Source organism: Canis lupus, chromosome 34 (genome assembly GCF_048164855.1).
Source record: "Canis lupus baileyi chromosome 34, mCanLup2.hap1, whole genome shotgun sequence".
NCBI lineage: Eukaryota > Metazoa > Chordata > Mammalia > Carnivora > Canidae > Canis > Canis lupus.
In genome coordinates, this window is record NC_132871.1 from 12,534,266 (window position 1) to 12,558,367 (window position 24,102).

Below are 24,102 nucleotides of genomic sequence, written 5' to 3' on the forward strand. Positions count from 1 at the left end.
TGCTATTGTTATTGCTGTTGCCTTCTCTCCCCACTCCAGCTCTTTAGATGTGGGACTTGTCACTGCTAGACTGTGTGGTTATGTAACATTGCTGAAATTTTTCAGAGACCCGAAGAGAACAACAACAATAATAAAGCTCTTAGACTTCAAATTTATTGAAATTTTAGGCAGTGAAGAAATTAATTTCTCAAGATTTCCCTTTTCCTTTGCTAGTGACCATTGGTTAAATGCCTTCATGGAAATAAAATCCTGAATTGGAACCCCTCTTCATTTTTCTGTAACAGATTTTTGGATTCTTTGTGGTTAAGCAAATCAAAAAAAAATTGTTAATTCATAGTTACAGTTGACCCTTAAACAACATGGGTTTGAACTGTACAGGTCCACTTTACTTACACAGGGTTTTTTTTTTTTTTTTTTTTTTTTTACAATGCAGTACTGTCAATGGATTTTCTCTTCCTCATGATTTTGTTAATGACATTTTCTTTTCCTAGTTTTATTTTTATATGTAAGAATACAGTATATAATATATATAAATACATGTTAATCAACTGCTTATTGTTATTGTTTATTGATAAAGCTTCTGTCAATAGGCTATTAGTAGTTAAGTTTTTTTGTGGGTCAGAAGTTATATGTGGATATTTGACCACGTGGGGGTCGGCACCCCTAACCCCTGTGTTGTTAAAGGGTCAATTGTACTTTATTTATGTATGTATGTATGTTTAAAAGATCTTATATTTATTAATGAGAGACACAGAGAGAGAGAGAGGCAGAGACACAGGTAGAGGGAGAAGCAGACTCCCTGCAGGGAGCCCGATGTGGGACCTCGATCCTAGGACTCTAGGATCACACCCTGAGCCGAAGGCAGATGCTCAACTGCTGAGCCACCCAGCCGTCCCTCAGTTGTACTTTATTTAATCTCTGTATTTACATAGCCAGCTGGTTTTCCTAACTTGATTTCTAGCTTGTGTTAACTATGCCTTTACTTTGAACAAAAAGCAAAGGTTATTTTATATATACCTCTATTTCTGTTGCTGTTGTTAACAACTAGGTTATTACTATGCTGATAACTAGTTCACATCGTTACATGTATTTTTGTCTATATTACCTACATGATGATTAAATGCAAATCCAAATATCCTGTGTTTGAATCCCAGTTTTGTCACCACTAGCTGAGTAATCCCCTGACTATAAATAGATTTCTTAATTCCTCTCAGGCTCAATTTCTTTCTTTCTTTCTTTCTTTCTTTCTTTCTTTCTTTCTTTCTTTCTTTCTTTCTTTCTTTCTTTCTTTCTTTCTTATTTTTCAATTTCCTTATCTTTATAGTAGATTTAATAAATAATAAATAGCATTTATCTGATAGAGTTGTTTTGAAGTTTGAAATGATATGTAAAACACTTAGTCCAGTGCTAGTCACAAAGTATGTTGGCTCATTCTATGATGATTACTTTTAATCAGTGTACTCTTAGGATATTCTCCATTGCTTTTGTGTCTATATGCATGGCCCAACAGAACAGTATAGTAAAATTAATGGTATGAGTTTTAGTTCTGTTTTTTTTTTTTAAAGATTTTATTTGAGAGAGAGCTGGAGCAGGGGAAGGGGAAGAGAGAGAGGGAGAGAGAAGCAGGCTCCCCGCTGAGCAGGGAGCTCAGGTTGGGGCTCTGTTCCAGGATGCTGGGATCATGACCTGAGCCAAAGGCAAATGCTTTACTGACTGAGCCACCTAGGCGCCCCAAGTTTTAGTTCTTTATAGACATAGTAAAAACATCTATTCTGCTTTACAGTTTTCCTTCATTTTCCTAGGTAAGAAAGTCCTAAAGTATTAAAAGATTATTTTTTATTTAAGTTTTTGGTATTCATTTATGAAATCATTATTGAGAGTCTTCTAAACATTATTCTAGAAGGGAAAGGATTACTTCATATAAAATATTTTGGAAATAGATTTGTTTAACAAACAGCTTCTTAGTACTGTTTTATATATATATATATATATATTTTTTTTTTTTTTTCAGCAAAATTCCTGCCTTTCTAAATGTGGTGGATATTGCTGGTCTTGTGAAAGGAGCTCACAATGGTCAAGGCCTGGGAAATGCCTTTTTATCTCATATCAGTGCCTGTGACGGAATCTTTCATCTAACACGTAAGTACAGTTGTTTATTTAATTGATTCATTTCATTATAATCAGAGTTTTCTTTCCATTATTGCTCAAATAAAATTAGAAATGACTGATTAATAGATTTGATTTGCTTCACAAGATGAATCATGGATTGGTCTGCTAATTGTGATTTTAATGTTATTTAGTACCATTTCCACACAAGAAGCCTTATTCCATAGCAAATATGTGCTGTATTGATATTCTAATTGAATTTCATCCCCTGTTCTGGATTAGATCTACTGGGAAGTGTTTCTGTGTGAAAGTGATTTTGTTGATTATAAAGGCATTTTGAAATTTCTTTAACTTATGGAACTTTTCTGCATTCTTGCTTTCCACGTGTTGAGAAAGCAGAATTAATAGAGGAGAGGATTCCTTTATTTCAAAGAACAGAAAGGCATCCAGATTATTTATTGAGATGAGAGGGTTAAGGAGAAACTATAGATGAGTTAGTCTTTAATGGCGAGAGGGTTATAAAGCAAAGAGAAAAACTGGTAGAACTATGTGCTAGTTTATGTTTTTTTGAGTGCAGAAGTGAGCCAAGAACATAGTAATTCTTTGATAGAAAGATTTAGGTTCGGGATGCCTGGATGGCTCAGCGGTTGAGGTTCTGCCTTCGGCTCAGATCATGATCCCAGGGTCCCAGGATCGAGTCCCACATCGGGCTCTCTGCATGGAGCCTGCTTCTCCCTCTGCCTGTGTCTCTGCTTCTCTTTCTGTGTCTCTCATGAATAAACAAATAAAATCTTTACAAAAAAAGAAAAAGATTTAGGTTAGGTTTGGGTTAAGTTTCAGATCAAGACCTTACTGCATAGTATTGTAATGAACAAATCAGTGCAATTGAAGGAAATGCAAGTTTGGTTCAGGCCAGTTGTGGTCCGCTTAGTGCTTTTGTTAGTTTCTCGTCCATGACTAGATAACATTAGCAATATAAAAGAGCATTTACAAAATTTTGTAGCTGTTTGGTGAATTTTTTTGTTATTTGAATCTAATAAATTGTGCTAGTATTTTTGTGTTTTTTAAAAAAATTAATTTGCCTAGGAATTCATATTTATTGTATTTTACAAAAGTCCACCATACATAGTTTGAGAAGCACTGATTTAGGTAGCTCCATGTTGGGTAGAGGTATGGAGACCCGTTCTGGAAGGGTTTGTGGTGCAGGTGAAAAATAGGGTTATGGTTGGGGTTGAGGGGGAAGTGGGGGTGGAATTAAGTTATATAGAGTGGTGTTACTTAAAGCATGTGCATTGGGAAGAGACTGTTTTGCTGACAGTTTGATTTTTTACTCGTTTTGGTGACTGATGTGAGAGTTTCAAAGAGAAGTGGAATCAAGTATGACTCCTTGGTTTCTAAAGTGGGCTAGTTGAATGAATCTTGATGCCCTTCATTGACATGTTAAATGTAGAAGGACCAGCAAGTATTAGTATTGGGAGAGAGTTAATGAGGTCAGTTTGGGACTTTTTTCTTTCTTTTTCTTTTTCTTTTTCTTTTTCTTTTTCTTTTTCTTTTTCTTTTTCTTTTTCTTTTTCTTTTTCTCTTTCTCTTTTTCTCTTTCTCTCTTTCTTTCTTTCTTTCTTTCTCTCTTTCTTCTTTCTTTCTTTCTTTCTTTCTTTCTTTCTTTCTTTCTTTCTTTCTTTCTTTCTTTCTTTCGAGAGAGAAAGAGCTTGAGAGCAGAAGGAGCAGAAGAAGGGGAGAGAATTCCAAGCAGGCTCCACACTCAGCACAGAGCCCGACTTGGGGCTTGATCTTATGACCCTGGGCTGAAATCAAGAGTTGGACATTTAACTGATTGAGCCACCCAAGCACCCCAGTTTGGGACAGTTTTTTGAGTATGCGTACCTGGGACATTCAGATAAGTGATGTCTATAAGGAAGTAGGATTGATTAGGCAAGTGTGACAGGAGGATGAGAATGAGAAAACTGGAGTTTTGAGTGTGAAAAGGATTGAACTGATGGGTGGAATAGAGCTAACGTAGTGTAGGAGGGAACATAGCAGAGGACTGAAAAATAGAAGGGTCATGGATCTAATTTCCTGAGGAGGTTCAAGAGCAGATACGGTGGCATAAGAGGGTATGTGGTTAGAGAGGGCTATTTGACTTAACATTTCCAGAGGTGGGAACAGCTCAGGGTGATGGTGAGATCCTGAGAATGGCCTAAAACCATTAATAAATGCAATCAAGCCTTTGGTTTATCTGTTATCCAACATTCATCTGATATGTTTTTTTAACTCTTAGGGTAAATATGAATTTGGTTGGGAGCATACATACTTTGTTGTATTTCGTTCAGGCTAAAGCTGTTGTAAAAAGAGGAAAAAAATCCATTTAAACTAGATATTTTGGTTTCTTATACTAATTTGATTTCAGAGGTGTTAAACTGTGAAAATATGCATCTTAGAATTGATTAAATATGGTATATATTGTTGTATAGGGCACAGAACCCAGATGTTACTTTTATAACCAGAATTTTAAAAATACCTTCATAGAATTCCAATCAGTAAAAAAGACTTGCAGAGATTAAGGTGATTTCTTTGAAGCTGTGAAAATTGGGAATTCCTTAATTCTAAATTATGGTGTATTTTTGTCTTCAGTAATCAGATTGCTAAATATGAATGTGAAATAAGATTTTATCTTTTATATTACTTCTTATTTAAACATTATTTTCTTCAAATATCTTAAAGTCACCAGAAATGCAGTTGACTTGTTTATTAATTAAGTTGTAAATACTTTGTGTTCTAGGTGCTGAAAATTGATAACGGGTAGCAGAGTCTAACATACTCTGGTTTTATCAAGCTTCTAGTCTAGTGGTGGAAATATATATATTGAATAATTATATTAATAAATGTAATTACATTGTTGGATTTGGACTTTTTTTTTTTTTTAAACTTACTGGGGAGTTGTTTACTTACTTGCCTATCACTACGTTTGAAACTTGTCTTAATTGTTAAATTCATTATTTCTTATTTTAGTGAAAAAAATCCATTTTCTATGTTTATATTTTTTTAGCTTTTCTATTTTTGTTTTAGGCAGTTGTTTTAAAACTATTAAGGAAATGGATAGGATATCTGGCTGACTCAGTTGGCAGAGCATGCTACTCAGTTTTGAGGTTGAGAGGTTGAGACCCACATTGGGCGTGGAAATGACTTAAAAAAAACAAAACTACTAAGGAAAGGGACAGTACAGTGATGATGTACGTATTAATGCTTAGGGCACTTCTAAGCTTTCTATTAGAACATCTGAATGTTAGGAGGGAGAAAAAATGAATAGGAAGTTGTGGTTTATTTTGAATTTTAACTTGTTAATGCTGTGTTTCTCTCCATTAAATTTTATTTATTTATTTAATATTATTTTTAAATATTTATTTATTTATTTATGAGAGAGAGAGAGAGAGAGAGAGAGAGAGAGAGAGGCAGAGACACAGGAGGAGGGAGAAGCAGGCTCCATGCCGGGAGCCAGACATGGGACTCGATCCCGGGACTCCAGGATCGCGCCGCAGGCCAATGGCAGGTGCCAAACCACTGAGCCACCCAGGGATCCCCTCCATTAAATTTTTAAAAATTAACTTCTCCCTCACCTTGTTACTTCTGTTGGTTATTAGACATATGTAAATATATATATATATATATATATTTATTTATGTCATCAAAAATTTATTCTTGTTTTAAATATAAATAGGTTTGCTATTGGCTTTAAGTCTTAAATATAAATAGGTTTGCTTTGGCTTTAAGTCTTTAGTTCATTCTGTCTTACTCATTTGACATATTATTTATGGAGCACCTCTTTCAAGTGTGCTAGATGCTGAGGGACGTAATGGTAAGTAAAAACAAGTATGACTCTTGCCCTTATAGAGCTTACAAACCAGTGGAGGAGACAGACATTGAATACATGGTCGTATAAACACAGGATGCCATTCTTCAATTGTGCGCAAAGAAGAGAGCATGTGTGTGTGAGTGTGTGGTGTTGACTTGAGGAACACCAAGTTCCTGAGAGGTAAAGATCGAGTGGGAATAATATGTTGGGGAAGGAGGAAAGAAAGAGATTGATTATTTAGAGTAAATGGGTTGCTGAAGCAAGAATAAGTCTTACTGGGACACACAGAAATACAAAAATTGCCAGACTTTGCATAATGGGAAGTATGAGAGCTAACCTTTTTATTATGGTGAATTTTATAAACAAAACTTTGTGGGAAGTATTTTTAATAGTATAAGTGAATCTCTTATTAAAATTAACTTGAAAACAAAATCAGTCTTGTTGCAGGGTGACTTATTTTTCTTGCTATTTTAAATGTTTAGAAAACTTTAAAAAATGCTTAAGCCCTTTCAAAAGAACATTAAGGAATGATCTAATAATTTGTTCATTATGTGAAACTTCTTATGTAGCTTATTGAAGATACTCCTTTAGTATGTAAGCCAGTTTGTTGCAAATACAAACTAATTTTATATAGGAGGTAGATGTAATGTTAACATTTTTTTTCTGTGCATAGTAACATGGATTAATCTCAAAATAATTATGCTAAGTTAGAAGCCAATCTAGAAAAAGAGCATAAACTATATGATTCCATTTATATAAGATTCTAGAAAATACAAACTATTATATCAGAAGGCACATCACTGATTTCCTGGGGTCTAGGGAATGAGGGGAAGTTGGAAGGGGCAGGATTAAACTTGGAGTGATGGATATGTTCATAATCTTGATTATGGTGATGGTATTCCAGGTATATACATACTGTATATGGATATACATACATATATACATACAGTATTACATACATATACAGTATATAATATCAAATTGTACACTTTATGCATAGTTTATTAAATATTAATTTCAGCAACACAAGAAAGAAAAAGGATGTGGAAAATTAAAACCTGGGTCACCTTTCCTTCTAGGAGTTTTTTTTTTTTTTTTTTTTGGGGGGGGTTCCTTCTAGGAGTTTAATTGAACTCTGTTACTCTGGTTGTTTCAGTAGTACAAGCATTGGAGATGATGTCCTATTTCTAGATAATAATTAGTAGATTGGTGCACTATTTGTACTGATTCACAAACTAGAATTAAACCTGACATTTTGTGAGTGCTGGGATTTTGTGAAGAAACTTGGATTTTGGTGCATTAAAGTGAAATTATTTGTCTCTTTCATACACTAATCTGATAAGTACAGAATCTTTGCAGCTGGAGAATACTTTAAAAATTCCAAACTATTAATATTTTTGGACAAGTTTGTTGGGTAAAACATTTAAAAAAATATTTCATTTATAAAGTTTAGGTTTAGGAATATATATATTTTGTTTTTTAAATTATCATATAGTAAAACTGACTTATATTGATATACAGTTCTATAAATTTTAGCATATGTGTAGATTTGTGTAACCATCAGCACACATGGTGCAGAACACTTCACCCTAAAAAGTATTTTATGCTATCCCTTTGTAGTCACATTGCCACTCTGAAACCTAACAACTATTGATCTGTTCTCCATCACTTGAGTTTTGTCTTTTTGGGTTTTGTATCAGTGAAATAATAGCATTGTGTATTGTTTTGTTTCATTTTGGAAAGATGTTTACAGGTGAAAGCTAATGGTGTTATTAGCATATCCGTTGGGCCTACCATTAGACATGTTTCAGGAACCTAGAAGAAACTGAAGTTAATCCAGAGGCGATTGGTTTTCTGTTTTATACTGTTTCAGTTTTCTTCCTATTTTTTAATGGATCTTTTAAGTGTTTTCTAAATAACACAGTGTTTCCTTCAGTCTTGGTGTTTTGGGAAATACTACCCCTTTTTTCTTTCGAAGTTTGCTTTGTAAACATTCTTAAAATTTTGTCTTAAACCAGACTGAGTCCTGAACTAATGGGCAAAACTGCCTATCTCTAAAACATAAAGTGCTCAGAAATACAAAATGTTATGAAAATGTAAAGAATCCTGTGTTTGCCAATCTTTTCTACCTACGAGCTCTAACTGCAAAGGATGAGGAACATGGGGGCCTTGGGTACACAGTGTAGCTCCAGACACTTGACGTCCAAGGAAAAGTTTTAGCATTTCATGGTTTACTTTCCTTTGTACTTCCAGCAGTATGCAGTTCCCAATTTGAGAAGCAGGATTATAGGTTATGGTGTACTCCAGACCTACCAAAAGGCCTATCTGACCAAACAACTAGGTCCAACTTATTTTTTTAAAGTTTCTTTTAAATATTTTATTTATCTTAGGGGAGTGAGAGCCTCTTTTTAAAAAGATTTATTTATTTTTTTGAAAAAGCACATTCATGAGAGAGAGACAGACCAAGAGAGAGAGAGAGTGAGCATGCATGCACAGAGGGAGAGGGAGAAGCAGAAGACTCTCTGCTGAGTAAGGAGCCCAATGTGAGGCTTGATCCCAGGACCCTGAAATCGTGACCTGAGCCTAAGGCAGATGCTTAACTGACCGAGCCACCGAGGTGCCCTGGGGAGGGAGTCTTAAGCAGACTCCATGCTGAGCATGGAGCCTGACTTGGGGCTCTATCTCAGGACCCTAAGATCATGACTTGAGCTGAAACCAATAGCTAGATGCTTAACCGGCTGTGCCACCCAGGTGCCCCAACTAGGTCTGACTTATAATAATAATGAATAACCGTATAGGTCTTTGTTTATTTAGTGCTTTTTAAATTGTTAAGTCATGATCATCAAAGATCCCAGGAGATGTATATACCTTATTGTCATCTTTTGAAAATGGGAAAACCAAAGCTTAGAAAGATAAAACAGTTTGCTCAAGTCACATAATTGAAAGATGTCAATCCCTTTGATTAAACTAACTTTGTATAGCATAACAAGTGCTCATCCTAAGTGCCCTCCTTAATCCACATCATATATTTCACCCATCCTCCCACCCACCTCTCCTCTGGTAGCCATCAGTTTGTACTATATCCTTAAGAGACTCTTTCTTGGTTTGTCTCTTTAATCCCACATATGAGTGAAATCATATGGTATTTGTCTTTCTCTGACTTATTTCGCTTAGCATTATACTCATATCTCCATCTGTGTTGTGGCAGAAGGCAAGATTTCATTCACTTTTATGGCTGAATAATATTCCCTTGTAAAGGTAGCTTTTACTCTTGAAGCCTGTGCCAGAACTCCATGGAGTAGGAGTTTGGGGACTTGGGTTAGATTACAATGTTTGCATGCTTTTGTAAGTACCTATCTAGGTAGAATATTTTGTTTCCAATCATTTGTATTGCTGAATGAAATACATAGGGTTTGATGATTTTATCAAGTAGAAAATCAGTAAAGGATTTTGATGGATTCACTGCCATTAGATTTCTTATCTGTCTTGCATTTATTTAGAATGCCCCTTTCTCAATTTGGTTACCTATTTCACTAAACAAGATACTGGGTCTTTGAATCATATTAATACTTAAAAGTAGTGGACTATAAAATCATACGTCAGCTCTATTGATGGGGAAAATAAATGTACTTTTGTTTGTTAAATGTAATATAAACTCTGCTTGGGTTAAGTTTATGATCAAGTATTTTATAACGTAAAAAAAAGCTCTTGAAAAGTGTTATTAATACATGCTGATGAAAGCAAAACCTTTTTAAACAGAGTTTTTAATAGAATTAAGAGTAACTTGAAGAGTTAGTTTTCTCTGAAAACGTGAGATGGAGAGGGAAGGATTCAATGTAAGATAAGAATAAAGCTTTTAGGGCAGCCTGGGTGCTCAGTGGTTTAGCGCTGCCCTCGGCCCAGGGCGTGATCCTGGAGACCTAGGATCGAGTCCCATGTCGGGCTCCCTGCATGGAGCCTGCTTCTCCCTCAGCCTGTGTCTCTACCTCTCTGTCTCTGTTTCTCATGAGTAAATAAATAAAATCTTAAAAAACCCCACAATATTTGTAATAAAAAAAAGAATACAATTTTTACAAATTTAATGCATAAAATACCAGCTGAGGGAACCAAAACATAGCACATTAGGATGACACATTAGTATAAGTAATTTTTCAAATAAGTGACATTTTAACAAATGAGATGAATCATGTAGAGGATTTTAAAGTAAACTTTAAGAGAGAATAGCTATTGCAAAGATTTGTTGACAAATTTAGGCAAATTTTAACTAGATTTCTTTATGAAAGCCCTTTATTGTCTTTTCAATTACTTCTTCATTGCCCAAGTAGTTGAATATATATAAGACATAATATCCATTTTGAATGTTTTCTTGCAGGTAGGAAAGACATTTCTTTCTTTCTTTTTTTTTTTTAGGAAAGAAATTTCTGCCAGGTATAGTTTCAGCAGCTCAGGGAGTGAGTGCTATGGATTGTAGGTAGGGGAATGGGAACACAGTTTGGTAGGCTGTTCTTGTGCCACTGTCTGTCCTCTCTGGAGTATAGGAGAGTGGAATTGATGAGGGCTTGAAGTTCTTAATTTCAGTAAGCAAAGTTGTGTGTCCAAAATACCTCGCTCTCATTTTATGCCTGAAAATAAGGTGCTGTTTATTGTGCTGGAATTTCCAGAATGTTAGATATATGTTGAGTTAAACATAACTCAAAATTTACATGTGTTTTTAGGTTTCTGCCTCTTTGCATGGCCTATGTTTTTCAAGCCATTAAAACAAATAGCTAACTTTGAAGGATTTCCTTTTTTTAAAAAAATTCTCTGTAATTGTGTTACCTGAATGAACATTCAATAGTGAGACAAAGAATGCCACAAAAATGGAATTTCAGTTGAATTATTTGGTTTTCCTAGAAAAATACTTGAATTGTACTTTTTAGTATTTTTTAATTATTTTTATGACATCACAGAGGATTAACTTTCTGTGAGAAATATCAGAGGCTAATTACCTTCAACACAGAGACCTTACCTCATATGTTTTTATGTATTTTATATATAATATCCTTCCATGAAAGGATAAAGAGTCATAATTGAAATTAGGAGAAAAAGTACCACAGATTTTGTTGTCGATCACAATTTGAGAAATGCTAACTCAAACTAAAGTCTAAGTACTTTTTTAAAAAAAAAGATTTGTTTATTTATTTATTCATGAGAGACACGGAGAGAGAGGCAGAGACACAGGCAGAGGGAGAAGCAGGCTGCATGCAGGGAGCCGACGTGGGACGTGGGACTCCATCCCGGGTCTCCAGGATCACACCCTGGGCTGAAGGCGGCGCTAAACCGCTGAGCCACCTGGGCTGCCCTAAGCACTTTTATTTTAACAATATATAGTATTCTATGCCTTGTACAAATATTAACTCAGTTACTCTTCTTAATACCTCAATAAGAATAGGTACCGTTATTGTCCTGATTTTGTAAATGAGGAATCCAAAGAGTGGAGGAGTTATAGTACTTGCCCAAAATTACATGGCTAGTAACAGTTAGAAATCAGATTTTAAACTCAGTCCTGGGGGCACCTGGGTGGCTCAGTGGTTGAGTGTCTGCCTTTGGCTCAGGTTGTGGTCCTGGGGTCCTGGGATCAAGTCCCACATTAGGCTCCCCGCAGGAACCTGCTTCTCCCTCTGCCTGTGTCTTTGCCTCCCTCTCTGTGTCTCTTAAAACAAAAATAAACCAATGTGAATTTGCATTAAAAAAAGTAAATTCAGTTCTGGTTACAAAGTTCCTGTTCTGTGTTGGATTAGTCCATTAATATATGTTGAGAATTATCAGTGCAAATAAAGAAGTCTTTATTATTATCAGTGCAAATAAAGAAGTCTTTTTTATTTAATCACAGGAATTTTTGTTAGTCTTTGAGCTCTGAATCTTTTTGTCTGTGAACTCATTTTGAGAAACACTTGTCTAAATTCCAGAGAAGTTGCTTCGAAGTTTGAGTTCTAGGTCAAGCAGTTTTAAATGATACCCAAATTATATTTTTAAAAAAAGGCAGTGGAAAATTACCTATTTTGTAAATTCCTAAAGGGTATGGGATGACTTTATTTAGGTTACAAACAGATTTGTGTGACTTGGATTCCAGGTATACATGTTGCAGACTCTTAACACTTTTAGTAACAAAAATAACAAAACGTATTTCAGAAAGGAGAAAGAATGACTTCAAATTTACTCTCACACATTCTTTCTTCTGGTATTTTCATTTTGATTTGTGAAGGGAATAAGTTGACAAATGATCAGTAGCCAGGGTCCTGGCAGTATCTGTAGCAAGTTTTATTAATCTTTTAGATTAATAAATACTCTTCTTTTTGGAAGTTTATGGAGCTTACATGTAACAGTTGACTGTGTGGCTTAATATGATGTGTACTTTGTTCATAACAGTCCTGCAGGGAAGGGAATATACCTCTTTTTTTTTTAATTTAAGATTTTATATATTTATTCATGAGAGACAGAGAGAGAGGCAGAGTCCTAGGCAGAGGGAGAAGCAGGCTCTCTGCAGGGAGCCTGATGTGAAACTCCATCTCAGGACCCTGGGGTCAGGACCTGAGCCAAAGGCAGCCGCTCAACCACCCAGTTTCCCCAAATATGCCTGATTTAAAGATGAGAAAACTGAGGCATAAAGAGACTAGGAGATTAGGCCATAATTTACATAACTAATGAGTACCAGAGCTGTGATTTGAATTCAGGTCAGCCTGAAATGATGCTGCTAGCAGCACTTAAAAATCTACAGGCAATTGGTAGGTTCACTGTGGTAGGATACTTTAAAAGTCCCACTATAAAGTTGATTCGATTCTTGAGAATCTACAGGCAATTGGATACTTTTGAGATATATATTCTTTTCTTTGGTCTGAGTATCAAACTGTTTTTGAATGTTGGTTATGTTCTAAATAATTGTTCTCCTACCTAATTGCTCCTCCACCCCCAAAGTATCTTGAATGTTTGAAATTATGCAGAAACTTTTTCTTTGATTAGCTTTGTGTGTCTGTCTACCTGCCTTTCTTTCTTTGCTTTTTACTGATATATAGTTGATAAGTTGTGTTATTTTTTAGCTGACTGTTTTTTCAGGTTTTTTGAACTATACAGAACATATTTTAATGGTTTGTATGATTTTGTTTTATTATTATTTTTTACAGATTTTATTTATTTATGTGGCAGAGAGAGATTGCACAAACAGGGGGAGTGGCAGGCAGAGAGGGAAAAGCAGGCTCTCCATGAGCAGGGAGCCTGATGTGGGACTCATTCCCAGGATCCTGGGATCATGACCTGAACAGAAAGCAGATGCTTAACTGACTGAGCCACCCAGCTATCCACTTTGTATGATTTTAAAAAGAGAAAAGCTTTTTAAAAAGTGGGAATTTTCAGAATAGAGAACCCAGAAATGGACCCTCAATTCTATGGCCAGCTAATCTGACAAAGCAGGAAAGAATAGCCAAGGGAAAAAAGACAGTCTCTTCAACAAATGGTGTTGGGCACATTGTACAGTCAAATGTAGAAGAATGAAACTGGATCACTTTTTCATACCATACACAAAATTTGACTCAAAATGAATGAAAGACCTAAATGTGAGAAGGAATCCATGAAAATCTTAGAGGAGAACATAGGCAGCAACCTTTAATCTTGGCTGCAGCAACTTCTTGCTAGACATGTCTCAAGAGGCAAGGGAAACAAAAACAAAAATGAACTGTTGGGACTTCATCAAAATAAAAAGCTTTGCACAGCAAAGGAAACAATCAACAAAACTAAAAGACAATCTATGATATGGAGAAGATATTTGCAAATGACAGATAAAGGGTTAGTATCCAAAATATATAAAGTTTAATCAAATTCAGCATTCCCAAAATAAGTAGTCTAGTCAAGAAACGGGCAGAAAACATGAACAGACATTTTCCAAAGAAGGGAGGGAGGGAGGGAGGAAGTGAGAGAGAGAGAGAGAGGCAGAGGGGAAAGGAGAAAGAATCTGGAGAAGACTCCACACTGAGTGTGGACATTCTTCCAAAGAAGACATCCAGACGTTTAACAGACACATGAAAAGATACTCAACATTACTCATCATCGGGGAAATACAAATCAAACCATGATGACATACCACCTGACAGCTGTCAGAATGGCTAAAATTAACCACAGCAGGTGTTGGCGAGGAGGCAGAGAAAGGGAAACCAAAATCCTCTTACACTGTTGGTGGGAATGTAAGCTGGTACAGCCAAAACATATGGAGGTTCCTCAAAAAGTTAAAAATAGAACTACCCTATGATCCAGCAGTTGCACTACTAAGTATTTATCCAAAGGATACAAACATAGTGATTCAAAGGAGCACATGCACCCCAGTGTTTATAGCAGCAATGTCCACATTAGCCAAATTGTGGGAAAAGCCCAGATATGCATCAACAGATGAATGGATAAAGATGTGGGGTGTACACACACACACACACACACACACACACACACACACAATATTACTCAGCCGTCAAAGAATGAAATCTTGCCATTTACAATGATGTAGATAGAACTAGAGGGTACTATGTTAAGTAAAATAAGCTAATCAGAGAAAGACAAATACCATATGATTTCACTCACATATGGAATTTAAGAAACAAAAAGATGAACATAAGGGAAGAAAAATAAAGATGAAAACAGAGAGGGAGGCAAACCGTAAGAGACTCTTAACTCTAGAAAACAAACTGTGGGTCACTGGAGGGGAAATGGGTAGGGTAATAGGGTAACTGGGTGATGGACGTTAAGGAGAACGCTTGATGTAATGAGCACTGGATGTTATATGCAACTGATGAATCATTAAATTGTATCCCTGAAACTATATGTTAACTAAATTGAATTTAAATTTAAAAAAAAAAGTGGGAATGTGTCCATATTTTTCTCATAATTGGCATCCATTTTGGGTAAACAACTGTGAATAGTTTTGGTTATGTCCATTGCTAATGATGTAATATTAATTGTAAAACAGAAATTCTTGGGCAGCCCAGGTGGCTCAGCGTTTTAGCACCGCCTTCAGCCCAGGGCATGATCCTGGAGACCTGGGATCGAGTCCCATGTCAGGCTCCCTGCATGGCACCTGCTTCTCCCTCTGCCTGTGTCTCTGCCTCTCTTCTCTCTCCTCTCTGTGTGTTCTCATGAATAAATAAATAAAATCTTAAAAACAAAAAACCCAAAATCTTTATGAATTCTCTGTGAATATTCTTTTTTTTTTTAACTTTTTTTTTTTTTATTTTTTTATTTTTACTGGACCTTACCACTACAAAAGAAAAAGAAAAATTATAGTTTCTGGTGTTTGAAGAAACACTGGAAATTAACATTCTAAAAATTATTTAATGGATTAACTTTTTGAAAATAGAACAGGTATCTATTATACTTAGTGTATATCACTGTTTTGGTAGATTTTGTTATGAGTATCTATTGTAAAAAGATAAATACTATTTATTTTTAAGTTTTTTTTGAAGCTCATTATCCACATTTCCTTAATAGGCTAGTTATTTATATAAGCCAAAGGAGTTTTTAAATTATTTTATTTTATTAGTATGTATGTATTTATAAGAAAGCTCTGTGCTCAAAGTGAGGTATGAACTCATGACCCTGAGATCAAGAGAGTTGAATACTCTACTGACTAAACCAAGCCCTGAAGGAGCTTTATAAAATTAAGAACAAACAAAAGCCTAAGCCTTCATTTATTTTGGAGCAGAAATTCAAATGTATGATGTTTAGGATGTACTTTTCAAAATGTTACCTTAAAAATTAGTTACTGGTTGGGACACCTGCATGGCTCAGTGGTTGAGTGTCTGCCTTTGGTTCAGGTCGTGATCCTGGGATCGAGTCCCGCATCGGACTCCCCTCAGGGAGCCTGCTTCTCCCTCTGCCTATGTCTCTGCCTCTCTCTCTGTGTCTCTCATGAATAAATAAATAAAATCTTAAAGAAAAAAAAAAAGACTTTGTGAAGAAGGGATGGGACTTAATGATAGGGTTTTCTTACATATCCTATAAACAGAGTTCTCCTGAAGACCATTTGCCAAAGATTTAGTATAGAATAGTGAAACAGCAACCATCTTATGATAAAGAAATATTTTTTTAAAATCATACATACAGCAATTTCTGATAACAGATGTTTTATTCGGGAGATGATTAATTTTTTACTAGGGTTTAGTGAGCCAGTGTGACTTTTTTTTTTTTATCAATTTTTAGAAGCAATATAACTTCCTATCATTAGGTGTTTAAAGCTTTGAACATGACGAGGCTATTGATTTCACTGAATCCTTAGCTTTTTTTTAAGCTGGCATTTTGAAGTGATAGTTCAACAGGAAGCTAAGGCGTTTGTGTGTTATCTGAAGGACAGCACCTTTGGCAGTATGACTGCACCTACTGTTAAGATATTTATAGATATAACTTCTTAAAGTTTCTCAACAGGTACTTAGAGATACGAGCTTATAGACTAGAAAGAAGAATTCTGCTTTCTGAGCTATGGGACAGTTTTGTTTCCAATTTAGAAACATACAGGAGGTTCAAATTTATAGAAATGTTAATTATAAAGTATTTAATCATTTATAGTTGTAGAAAATAAGGCTTCAAATACATTTGTTGATTTTCAGCTAAATTGTTATGTGTGTGTGTGCTTGTATATGTGTCATGTTGGTGGTAACGGTGGAAGCGTGGGATATAGTGTCCTGTTCCTTCCTGAGTTTTCTTCTCCAGTTGCTTATTCACATTTTCTGCATGTGGGTTTATTCTGAACCCTTTGTGTGAACTTCAGTTCTATTTATTATTTTGTTCTGCTGACTTATAAAAGGAGTTTTAACAGTCTTACAATATAAGACAAATACACTAAAACAACAGGAAAGTGATGAAAATCATTAATGAAGAATGAGAATTAAAGGGAATAGGGTGAATGGATGGTCAGGAGCCTAAGTACGTGTTAACATATAACCCATGCTGAATAATGTACTGACATTGTGAATACATCTTACCACGGAGCATCGTGGCAGCCGAAGCAAAGAGAAAAAATTATAGGTTGTCTAATTTCATATGCATCTGGTATATATCAGAATAGATACGTTTCCTAGTTCTAAATTGACGTTTATTGCATCTTTGTAAAAAGAAACTTGCAGCACAGCCAATGTGCAATGTTTTCTCTTAGTTTGCACAAAAGGCAGTAATCTGGAAGCAATCTCCTACCCCTCTTTATGACTCTGGATAAAAACAGAGGCCATAGAGTTAGATTATTTTTTTTCCTGAAGTATTTATTTTTTTCTGGAGTATTTACCTATGCTGTTATACAGTGGTACAGGTTTGTAACTCCAATTCATACAAGGGATAAAATATAGGGAATCTAGATGCTTCAGAGTAGGAACAGGCTTGGGCAGTTGTGATACAGCAAGCAAGTGAATATTAATGCTATTAGCATGTGTCTGAATTGTTGGCATTTTATTTTAATTTCCAGGAGAAGAGAAATTAAGTATCTGGTATATGTTAAGTACTGTGGTAGATTATTTCTAATTTATTATTCCATTTAAACTTAACAGTTCTGCAGGATTGGTACTATCCCAGTTGTATAGATGAGAATATTGAGAGTGAAAGGTTACATTGTTTTCCTAGGGTATATAGCTAGTAAACTGGACATAGAGCACGTCTTTATTCTTTAAAGTTCTTTTTCTTTCCAGTTTTTCACCATACCACACTGCTTTCATACATTTTTAAATATGAATGTTTAGAATCTATATATTAAACATGTTTAAGATCCACATATTTGTGTGTGAGAGACGGGATTCAAATGGTCGGTGTACATTGTTTTCCAGAAAATACTTGCTCTGCATAATGTGTAGTGCCCAAAGAGACAGGTGCTATGTAGTGACTTTAAAAGAATTAGGTTACAGTTTTTGTTCTTTTGTTGCTATCAAATATTTATTGAGCATTTACTATGTGCCAGGCTGTGTGCTAAGTGCTTTATGTGAATAATTTCATTTGATTCTCAGAACAAGTCAGAAATGGGTACAGAGGTTAGGAAATTTGTCCGTTAACAGCTGGTAGAAGATATATTCGGTAGTTATATTCAGTAAGGCAAGTCTGACTCTAAAATCTGCGTTATTGGCCTTTGCACCGTGCTGACCAGCAGAAATAAATTGTTAGCTATAAATGTGGCTATATATGTAATTTAACATTTTTTTTAAACATTTATTTATTTATGAGAGAGAGAGAGAGAGAGGCAGAGAGGGAGAAGCAGGCTCCATGCCCGACGTGGGACTCAATCCCGGGACTCCAGGATTGCGCCCTGGGCCAAAGGCAGGCGCCAAACTGCTGAGCCACCCAGGGATCCCTAATTTAACATTTTCTGATAGCCACATAAGAAAAAGTAAAAAAAAAAAAAAAAAAAAAGGTGATGTTAATTTTAGTAATATAATGTATCAAAAGTATTATTTTAATATGAGGTCAGTATGAAAAATTATTGATATATTTTTGATGTTGTCTTTGAAATCTGATGTGTGATTTATACTCAGAGACATCTCCATCTGGACTAGCCACATTTCAAGTAATTAAGAGCCACATGTGGTTAGCGGGTGCAGTATTGGACATCTCAGTTCTACACACTACACTACAGGGAATTAGAAGAAGATACATGAAATTGTATAGATTTTTGAAGAATAGAACTGGATAGAGGGAGAGATGGCTGACTATTTTACTTTAGACCCTTGGCTTTTTTTTTTTTTTTAAAGTGGACATGTATTATGCTGATTTTTAAAACTTGAGGAATTTTCTAATTTAAATACCAATATAAGGCATTCACAGATGATTCAAATAAAATCCTTTAGCGTTCTGTATTAAAATAATGAGAAGGAGCGCCTGGGTGGCTCATTGGGTCCATTAAGCATCTGACTCTTGGTTTCAGCTCAGGTCATGCATGGTCTTAGGGTCCTGGGATCGAGCCTCATGTCAGGCTCTGCACTCAGTCTGGAGTCTGCTTGGGGATTCTTTCCCTTTCCTTCTGCCTTTCCCACTGCTTTCTCTCTCTCTCTCCTTCTCTAAGATAAAATAAACATTCACTAAAAAAACGAGAAGATGGCTTTGGCCTAGAATGTTGTGATTCAGGAGTTGTCAGGGATCTATTTTATCTCTGTAAAATGTTTGATTTTTTTTTAACCTGGGCTAATCCATATGGTTCTGCCAGGATGATCTACTTAAGGAATTTACTTGCAGACAACTAGATTAGTAGATTCTTTTGTTAAAGAAGTTATTACCTTGATTATTCTCATAGCATTATACTTGTGTGGTCTCTTCTGCCATAAAGTGATACTTGCATTTCTAAGAAATTTGAATGGAGCAAATGTAGGATGTAGCATACTGAGTGTGTGTGTCTGTATATATCTGTCTGTCTGTCTACAGTGTTGAGAAGGGGAGAGAAGGCTATAGGGAAAGGCAGGACAGTTATTAGGACTCTTTGTCCTAATAACAAACTAAGTTGGATTTGAAAGATTGAGGGAACTTATTGAGAATTCAGTATTTCATTTCATCTGGCTTTTCCCCTCCTAAGAATAAGAAGGATGATAGGGAAAGAAACAGCCTTTCAAATAGATCTTAGCAACGTTACTATCTTTATATTAGTTGTTTTAGTATGTACAGTGTAGAGTCACCTAAACAGAATTCCTGGGATGCCTCCGTGACTCAGTGGTTGAGCATCTGCCTTTGACTCAGGTCGTATGTGATCCTGGGGTCCTGGGATTGAGTCTTGCATCGGGCTCCCTGCATGGAGCCTGCTTCTCCCTTTGCCTGTTTCTGCATCTCTCAATGTGTCTCTCAATGAATAAATAAATATAATCTTAAAAAAAAAAAACAAAACAAAGACAGAATTCCTTTGTTAATCTGTCAGAGTGGAGAGAAACCCTTGCTAGTCACACCACCCCACTGTAGAGATATAATCAATAGCTACCTTCGTGATATCAGAAGGTGTTCCCTTATATTAGATTCAATTATATGTAATTTAGGGACAAAAATTTGTGCTTTAGTAAAAATGAGTTTCATTCCATAGTACATATAAAATTGTAATTTAACAAGGTGTTTATACCCTTGCCCCTCACACTTTATGAGTAGACAGTTTTGGTTTTACCAGATTGCTCTCTACCTTTTTATTTTATTTTTTATTTTATTTTTTATTTTTTTAAATTTTTATTTATTTATGATAGTCACACACACAGAGAGAGAGAGAGAGAGAGAGAGGCAGAGACACAGGCAGAGGGAGAAGCAGGCTCCATGCACCGGGAGCCCGACGTGGGATTCGATCCCGGGTCTCCAGGATTGCGCCCTGGGCCAAAGGCAGGGGCTAAACCGCTGCGCCACCCAGGGATCCCTACCTTTTGATTTTAAATGACCAAACAGATGCTGTTACTTAAAAAAATGTATTCATTATATTTTAAAAACTCAAAATCACTTGCTTATTATAAACAAGATAGAAAATAAGTATTCACAATAAAATTTCATGTTTGTCCCTTGTTCTCATCTCTAGAAGTAATTGCCTTTTTTTTTTAAAGCTAAAGGAAGGATGTATGCTTATTTTCTTTTCCTGATTATATGAAGGAGTATAGTTTCTATTTGAATTTACTTTTCAATGTTTATTTCCCTTAAAAAGAGTTTTCTTTGGTACGTAGAGCATTTTAAGTTTTTGTAATAACTGATAATTATTCTGTTTTTGATGTCATTTCTTTTTATTTTAAAAGCTTTCTGCTGTTCTATAATTCTTAGAAAATACTCCTATCTCCCTGCTTTCCCCCAGTATAATTTTGAGCCCTTGACTGATTTCACTTCCCTCTTGGCCTTCACCCCTCTTAAACTGGACAGACAAGTTCTTACAGAGGTAGAACTAAGGTTGATTCATGTAAACAATTTCTGTGCAGATGGTTAGAATTTTTGGTTAGGGAAAATAAAAGCCCTTATCCTTTCTCCTTTGTTATTAATGACAGATGTGTCTTCTTTCTGTTTTATATTACTGTCCCTCTGTATCTCTTTGACTTTCTTACATCTAAATTGCTTAGCTAGAGCTCTACCAATAAGATTCCAAAGAGATCCGTTAGTTTTGTTGCTAAAAAAGAGATGAATGTAGCGCTGATGGAAGAAATAGGCTTGAAGTTGTCTTTCTAGTTTATATGGAATTGTAGCCCTCAAGGCACTACAACTTTACTGAACTGCTAAATGAGAAGGTAAAAATGCCTTCATTTAATTGTCTTCCCCTTTTAGGTTAAGTTAGGTGTTTATATGTTTTGTAAATCACCTTTAATTACCATGAACATAAATTACTGTTTTCAAGATCCCACCTCCCCTCCCCCCCATAAGCATATCATTTAAAAGTTTAAAATGAGTCACACATTTTTGCCTAGACACAAATTGCCAATATAAAATGGTCTTTGATTGTATCCTAAAATAATGGAGTTTTTTTTCTTTGGGTCCTGTAATTTTCTTTTTCGGCAGTATTTATTAAATTAATCTAGTATTGGATTGCAGTAAACAATCTGACCAAAAGACATATGTTTTCTTTGTTTCTTTGGTACAGATTCAATGGGTTAAGTAATTATGCAGTGGTTCTCATCTACATACACAATGCATTCTAATAACCAACTTCTGTTTACTGTGGAAAATATTGTAGCAGTAGGAAACCATTCCTTCTGCTTTGCATTGTAATATTGTATGAAGCTACTATTTACTCTACTAGCTATTTACAGTTTAATTGCTTGAACATATCATACTCATGGTGGTCTTCTATCTACTTTAGGTGCTTGAGGCATTCTCATTTTTTTCTTCAATGTCTTTTCTGATATGCTTTAGAGGTCTTGTTTCCCATCCTTTTCTGCTCAAAATAGACAGCTACATGGATTCTTTTAAAAACTCCTCTCTCACTAATGAGTTGAAATTACTCAGGATGTGAGGGCAGCTTTTAAGGTCCTGGAGAATCTCTTGATCGTTAAGCATCAAATTTTGAACCACATTTTTCTTAGTTGTCAGAACACTGTCATTATGTTAAGATAAAAATGTAAGTATTGAGACTGATTTGGTTTTGAAACTAGTGCATTCATTGTTATACTTGCATGAATGAAATCAGATGAGCCCTTGTGTTTTACTACAGTGAATCTTCAATTTCCTTATAACTTGTCCTCTGCAGAGTTTACATTGATGCCCTTAAACCACCCATTGTATGCCAGATACAGTATTTCTACATCAGTAACTTATAATTTTGACTTTATGTGTTGGTGGTACCACTTCCCAACTTGGGCAGTTGAAGGAAAGGTAGGGGGCTTCCTTTAAGGGCTACATGCTGTGTTGCAGTACTGGTTTTTATAACCAGAGATTTTCTCTCTTCTTCTTTGGTAAGATTATGGTGTTCCTCAGAACTCCTAGACTGGCCATGAGCTTGGAATTTATTTGTCCAGGTCCATGGTGTTTACTTCCTGATCCATCTTCTCCTCCACCGCAATTCTGACTTTGATGTCTTTGTTTACTCTGTGGGAGGGAAGAAGGAGCATTATCTGACTGACCTGGACTTGACTGACTCAATTCTTGCCAGAGGACCTAAGAAGCTCCCATTGTATCATCAGACCTTGAGATATTTTACATTTCACATAATTAAGGAGTTGGGTCAGGGGAAAGTGATTTTGTTCCTTTTCCCTTATACCTGAAATGAAAGGGACAGCTATATCTACCATCTGTTCAGACCAGTTGTGAAGGTCGTCTTCTCTCACATGCCAGGTTGTCAGATGGATAGAATCAAAAGTATGGATTATACGTTAATGTGTAACTTTTTTGGAATAGTGTTCTCTTCTCTCCCTCAACTAAATTTATTGTTCAAATTTTAATAAAGCATTAGTGTGAATGTGTAGGGGATAGCATGTATTCTATTCATTTTCCTAATTTGTTTTGTTTTGTTTTCATGTTGGTATATACAGGCTAAGTTCTGATTTGTGTATTATAGGTAACATGTTCGGGAAAGGACTCTTAATTAAAATTATTAGAATATGATTTTTAAAAGCATTGAAACAGAGTTATATTAGGGGTCACAGTCAGGCCAAGGGTTGATGACTCGCTTTTAAAGAACTGAGGAAAATATAAGCAACATTAAGGAAATGTACTACAGGTAGTAATTTTAAATATAGAACCACAATCTTACCACCATTGTACCATTTTATTTTATTTTTATTTTTATTTTTTTTTAAAGATTTTATTTATTCATGAGACAGAGAGAGGGAGGGAGAGAGGCAGAGACACAGGAGAGGGAGAGGCAGGCTCCCTGCAGGGAGCCTGATGTGGGACTGGATCCCTGGTCTCCAGGATCTCGCCCCAGGCTGAAGGCAGCGCTAAACCGCTAAGCCACCGGGGCTGCCCCCATTGTACCGTTTTAGATATGATCTGCTATTTATAAACTCATGGTTGCAGTAATAGTGAAGAATCACTTGACTAATAGGGAAGGGAATTTGAGTTAGGGGCTAGGTACTTTATAGTAATATCATTTGATTCTCCTGCTCGATCATATTACCTCATTTTTGAAATGAAACTGTGTCTCAGGGACTTTAAATAACTTGTGAGAAATCACAGTTACTGAGTGGGAGAATCAGGATTTTTACCATATTTTAACTGCTACCTTATATTTATATCCTAGAGGTATTTACTAATATTATATCATAAAATATTTTTCTTATTTTATGGTCTAAATACTGACAATAACATTAATAATATATTGATAATACATTAATATATTATTAATAACATTAATAAGAATGTTTAACAAAGGATAATATGTCAGTGATCTACAGTTTATCATTTCCTAAATATTGGAATGTGTTTTCAGTTATTTGGCTATGATAACTCTTTAGCGAGTGACTTTACTCATGTGTCTTTTTGCCTAGATTGTATTATTTCCTTAAGTATTTACTGGAAAGAAATTAATGAATCAAAAGATACACTTCTTTTACATTTCATTTCTTGTTAGACATTTTTGAAAGGATTTCTTCCATTTGCTCTTTGTAGAAATTACTCTAACCAACTGTAAATATAAATATTACAGTATATATATTAGGAACAACTACACATATATCAGTGAAATAAGATTACAGAGTAACTATTTACCCCATGGAAAGTAAGGGGGA

General features: G+C 35.4%; 1 protein-coding gene and 1 long non-coding RNA gene across 5 annotated transcripts in view; one reads left to right on the forward strand and one right to left on the reverse strand.

Moving 5' to 3' along the window:
- The window catches only part of OLA1 (Obg like ATPase 1), a 163,849-nt gene that overhangs the window by 20,688 nt on the left and 119,059 nt on the right, over positions 1-24,102 (forward strand). For all 4 annotated transcript variants that reach the window (XM_072811029.1, XM_072811032.1, XM_072811030.1 and 1 more), the window contains one exon: positions 2,012-2,139. In XM_072811029.1, the coding sequence (XP_072667130.1) occupies positions 2,012-2,139 (128 nt within the window). The remainder of the gene's footprint in view (positions 1-2,011; positions 2,140-24,102) is intronic.
- LOC140624270 (uncharacterized) overlaps positions 21,416-24,102 on the reverse strand; it is a 44,509-nt gene continuing 41,822 nt past the window's right edge. The window contains exon 6 of the long non-coding RNA XR_012023758.1: positions 21,416-22,462. This is a non-coding gene — a long non-coding RNA (uncharacterized lncRNA). The remainder of the gene's footprint in view (positions 22,463-24,102) is intronic.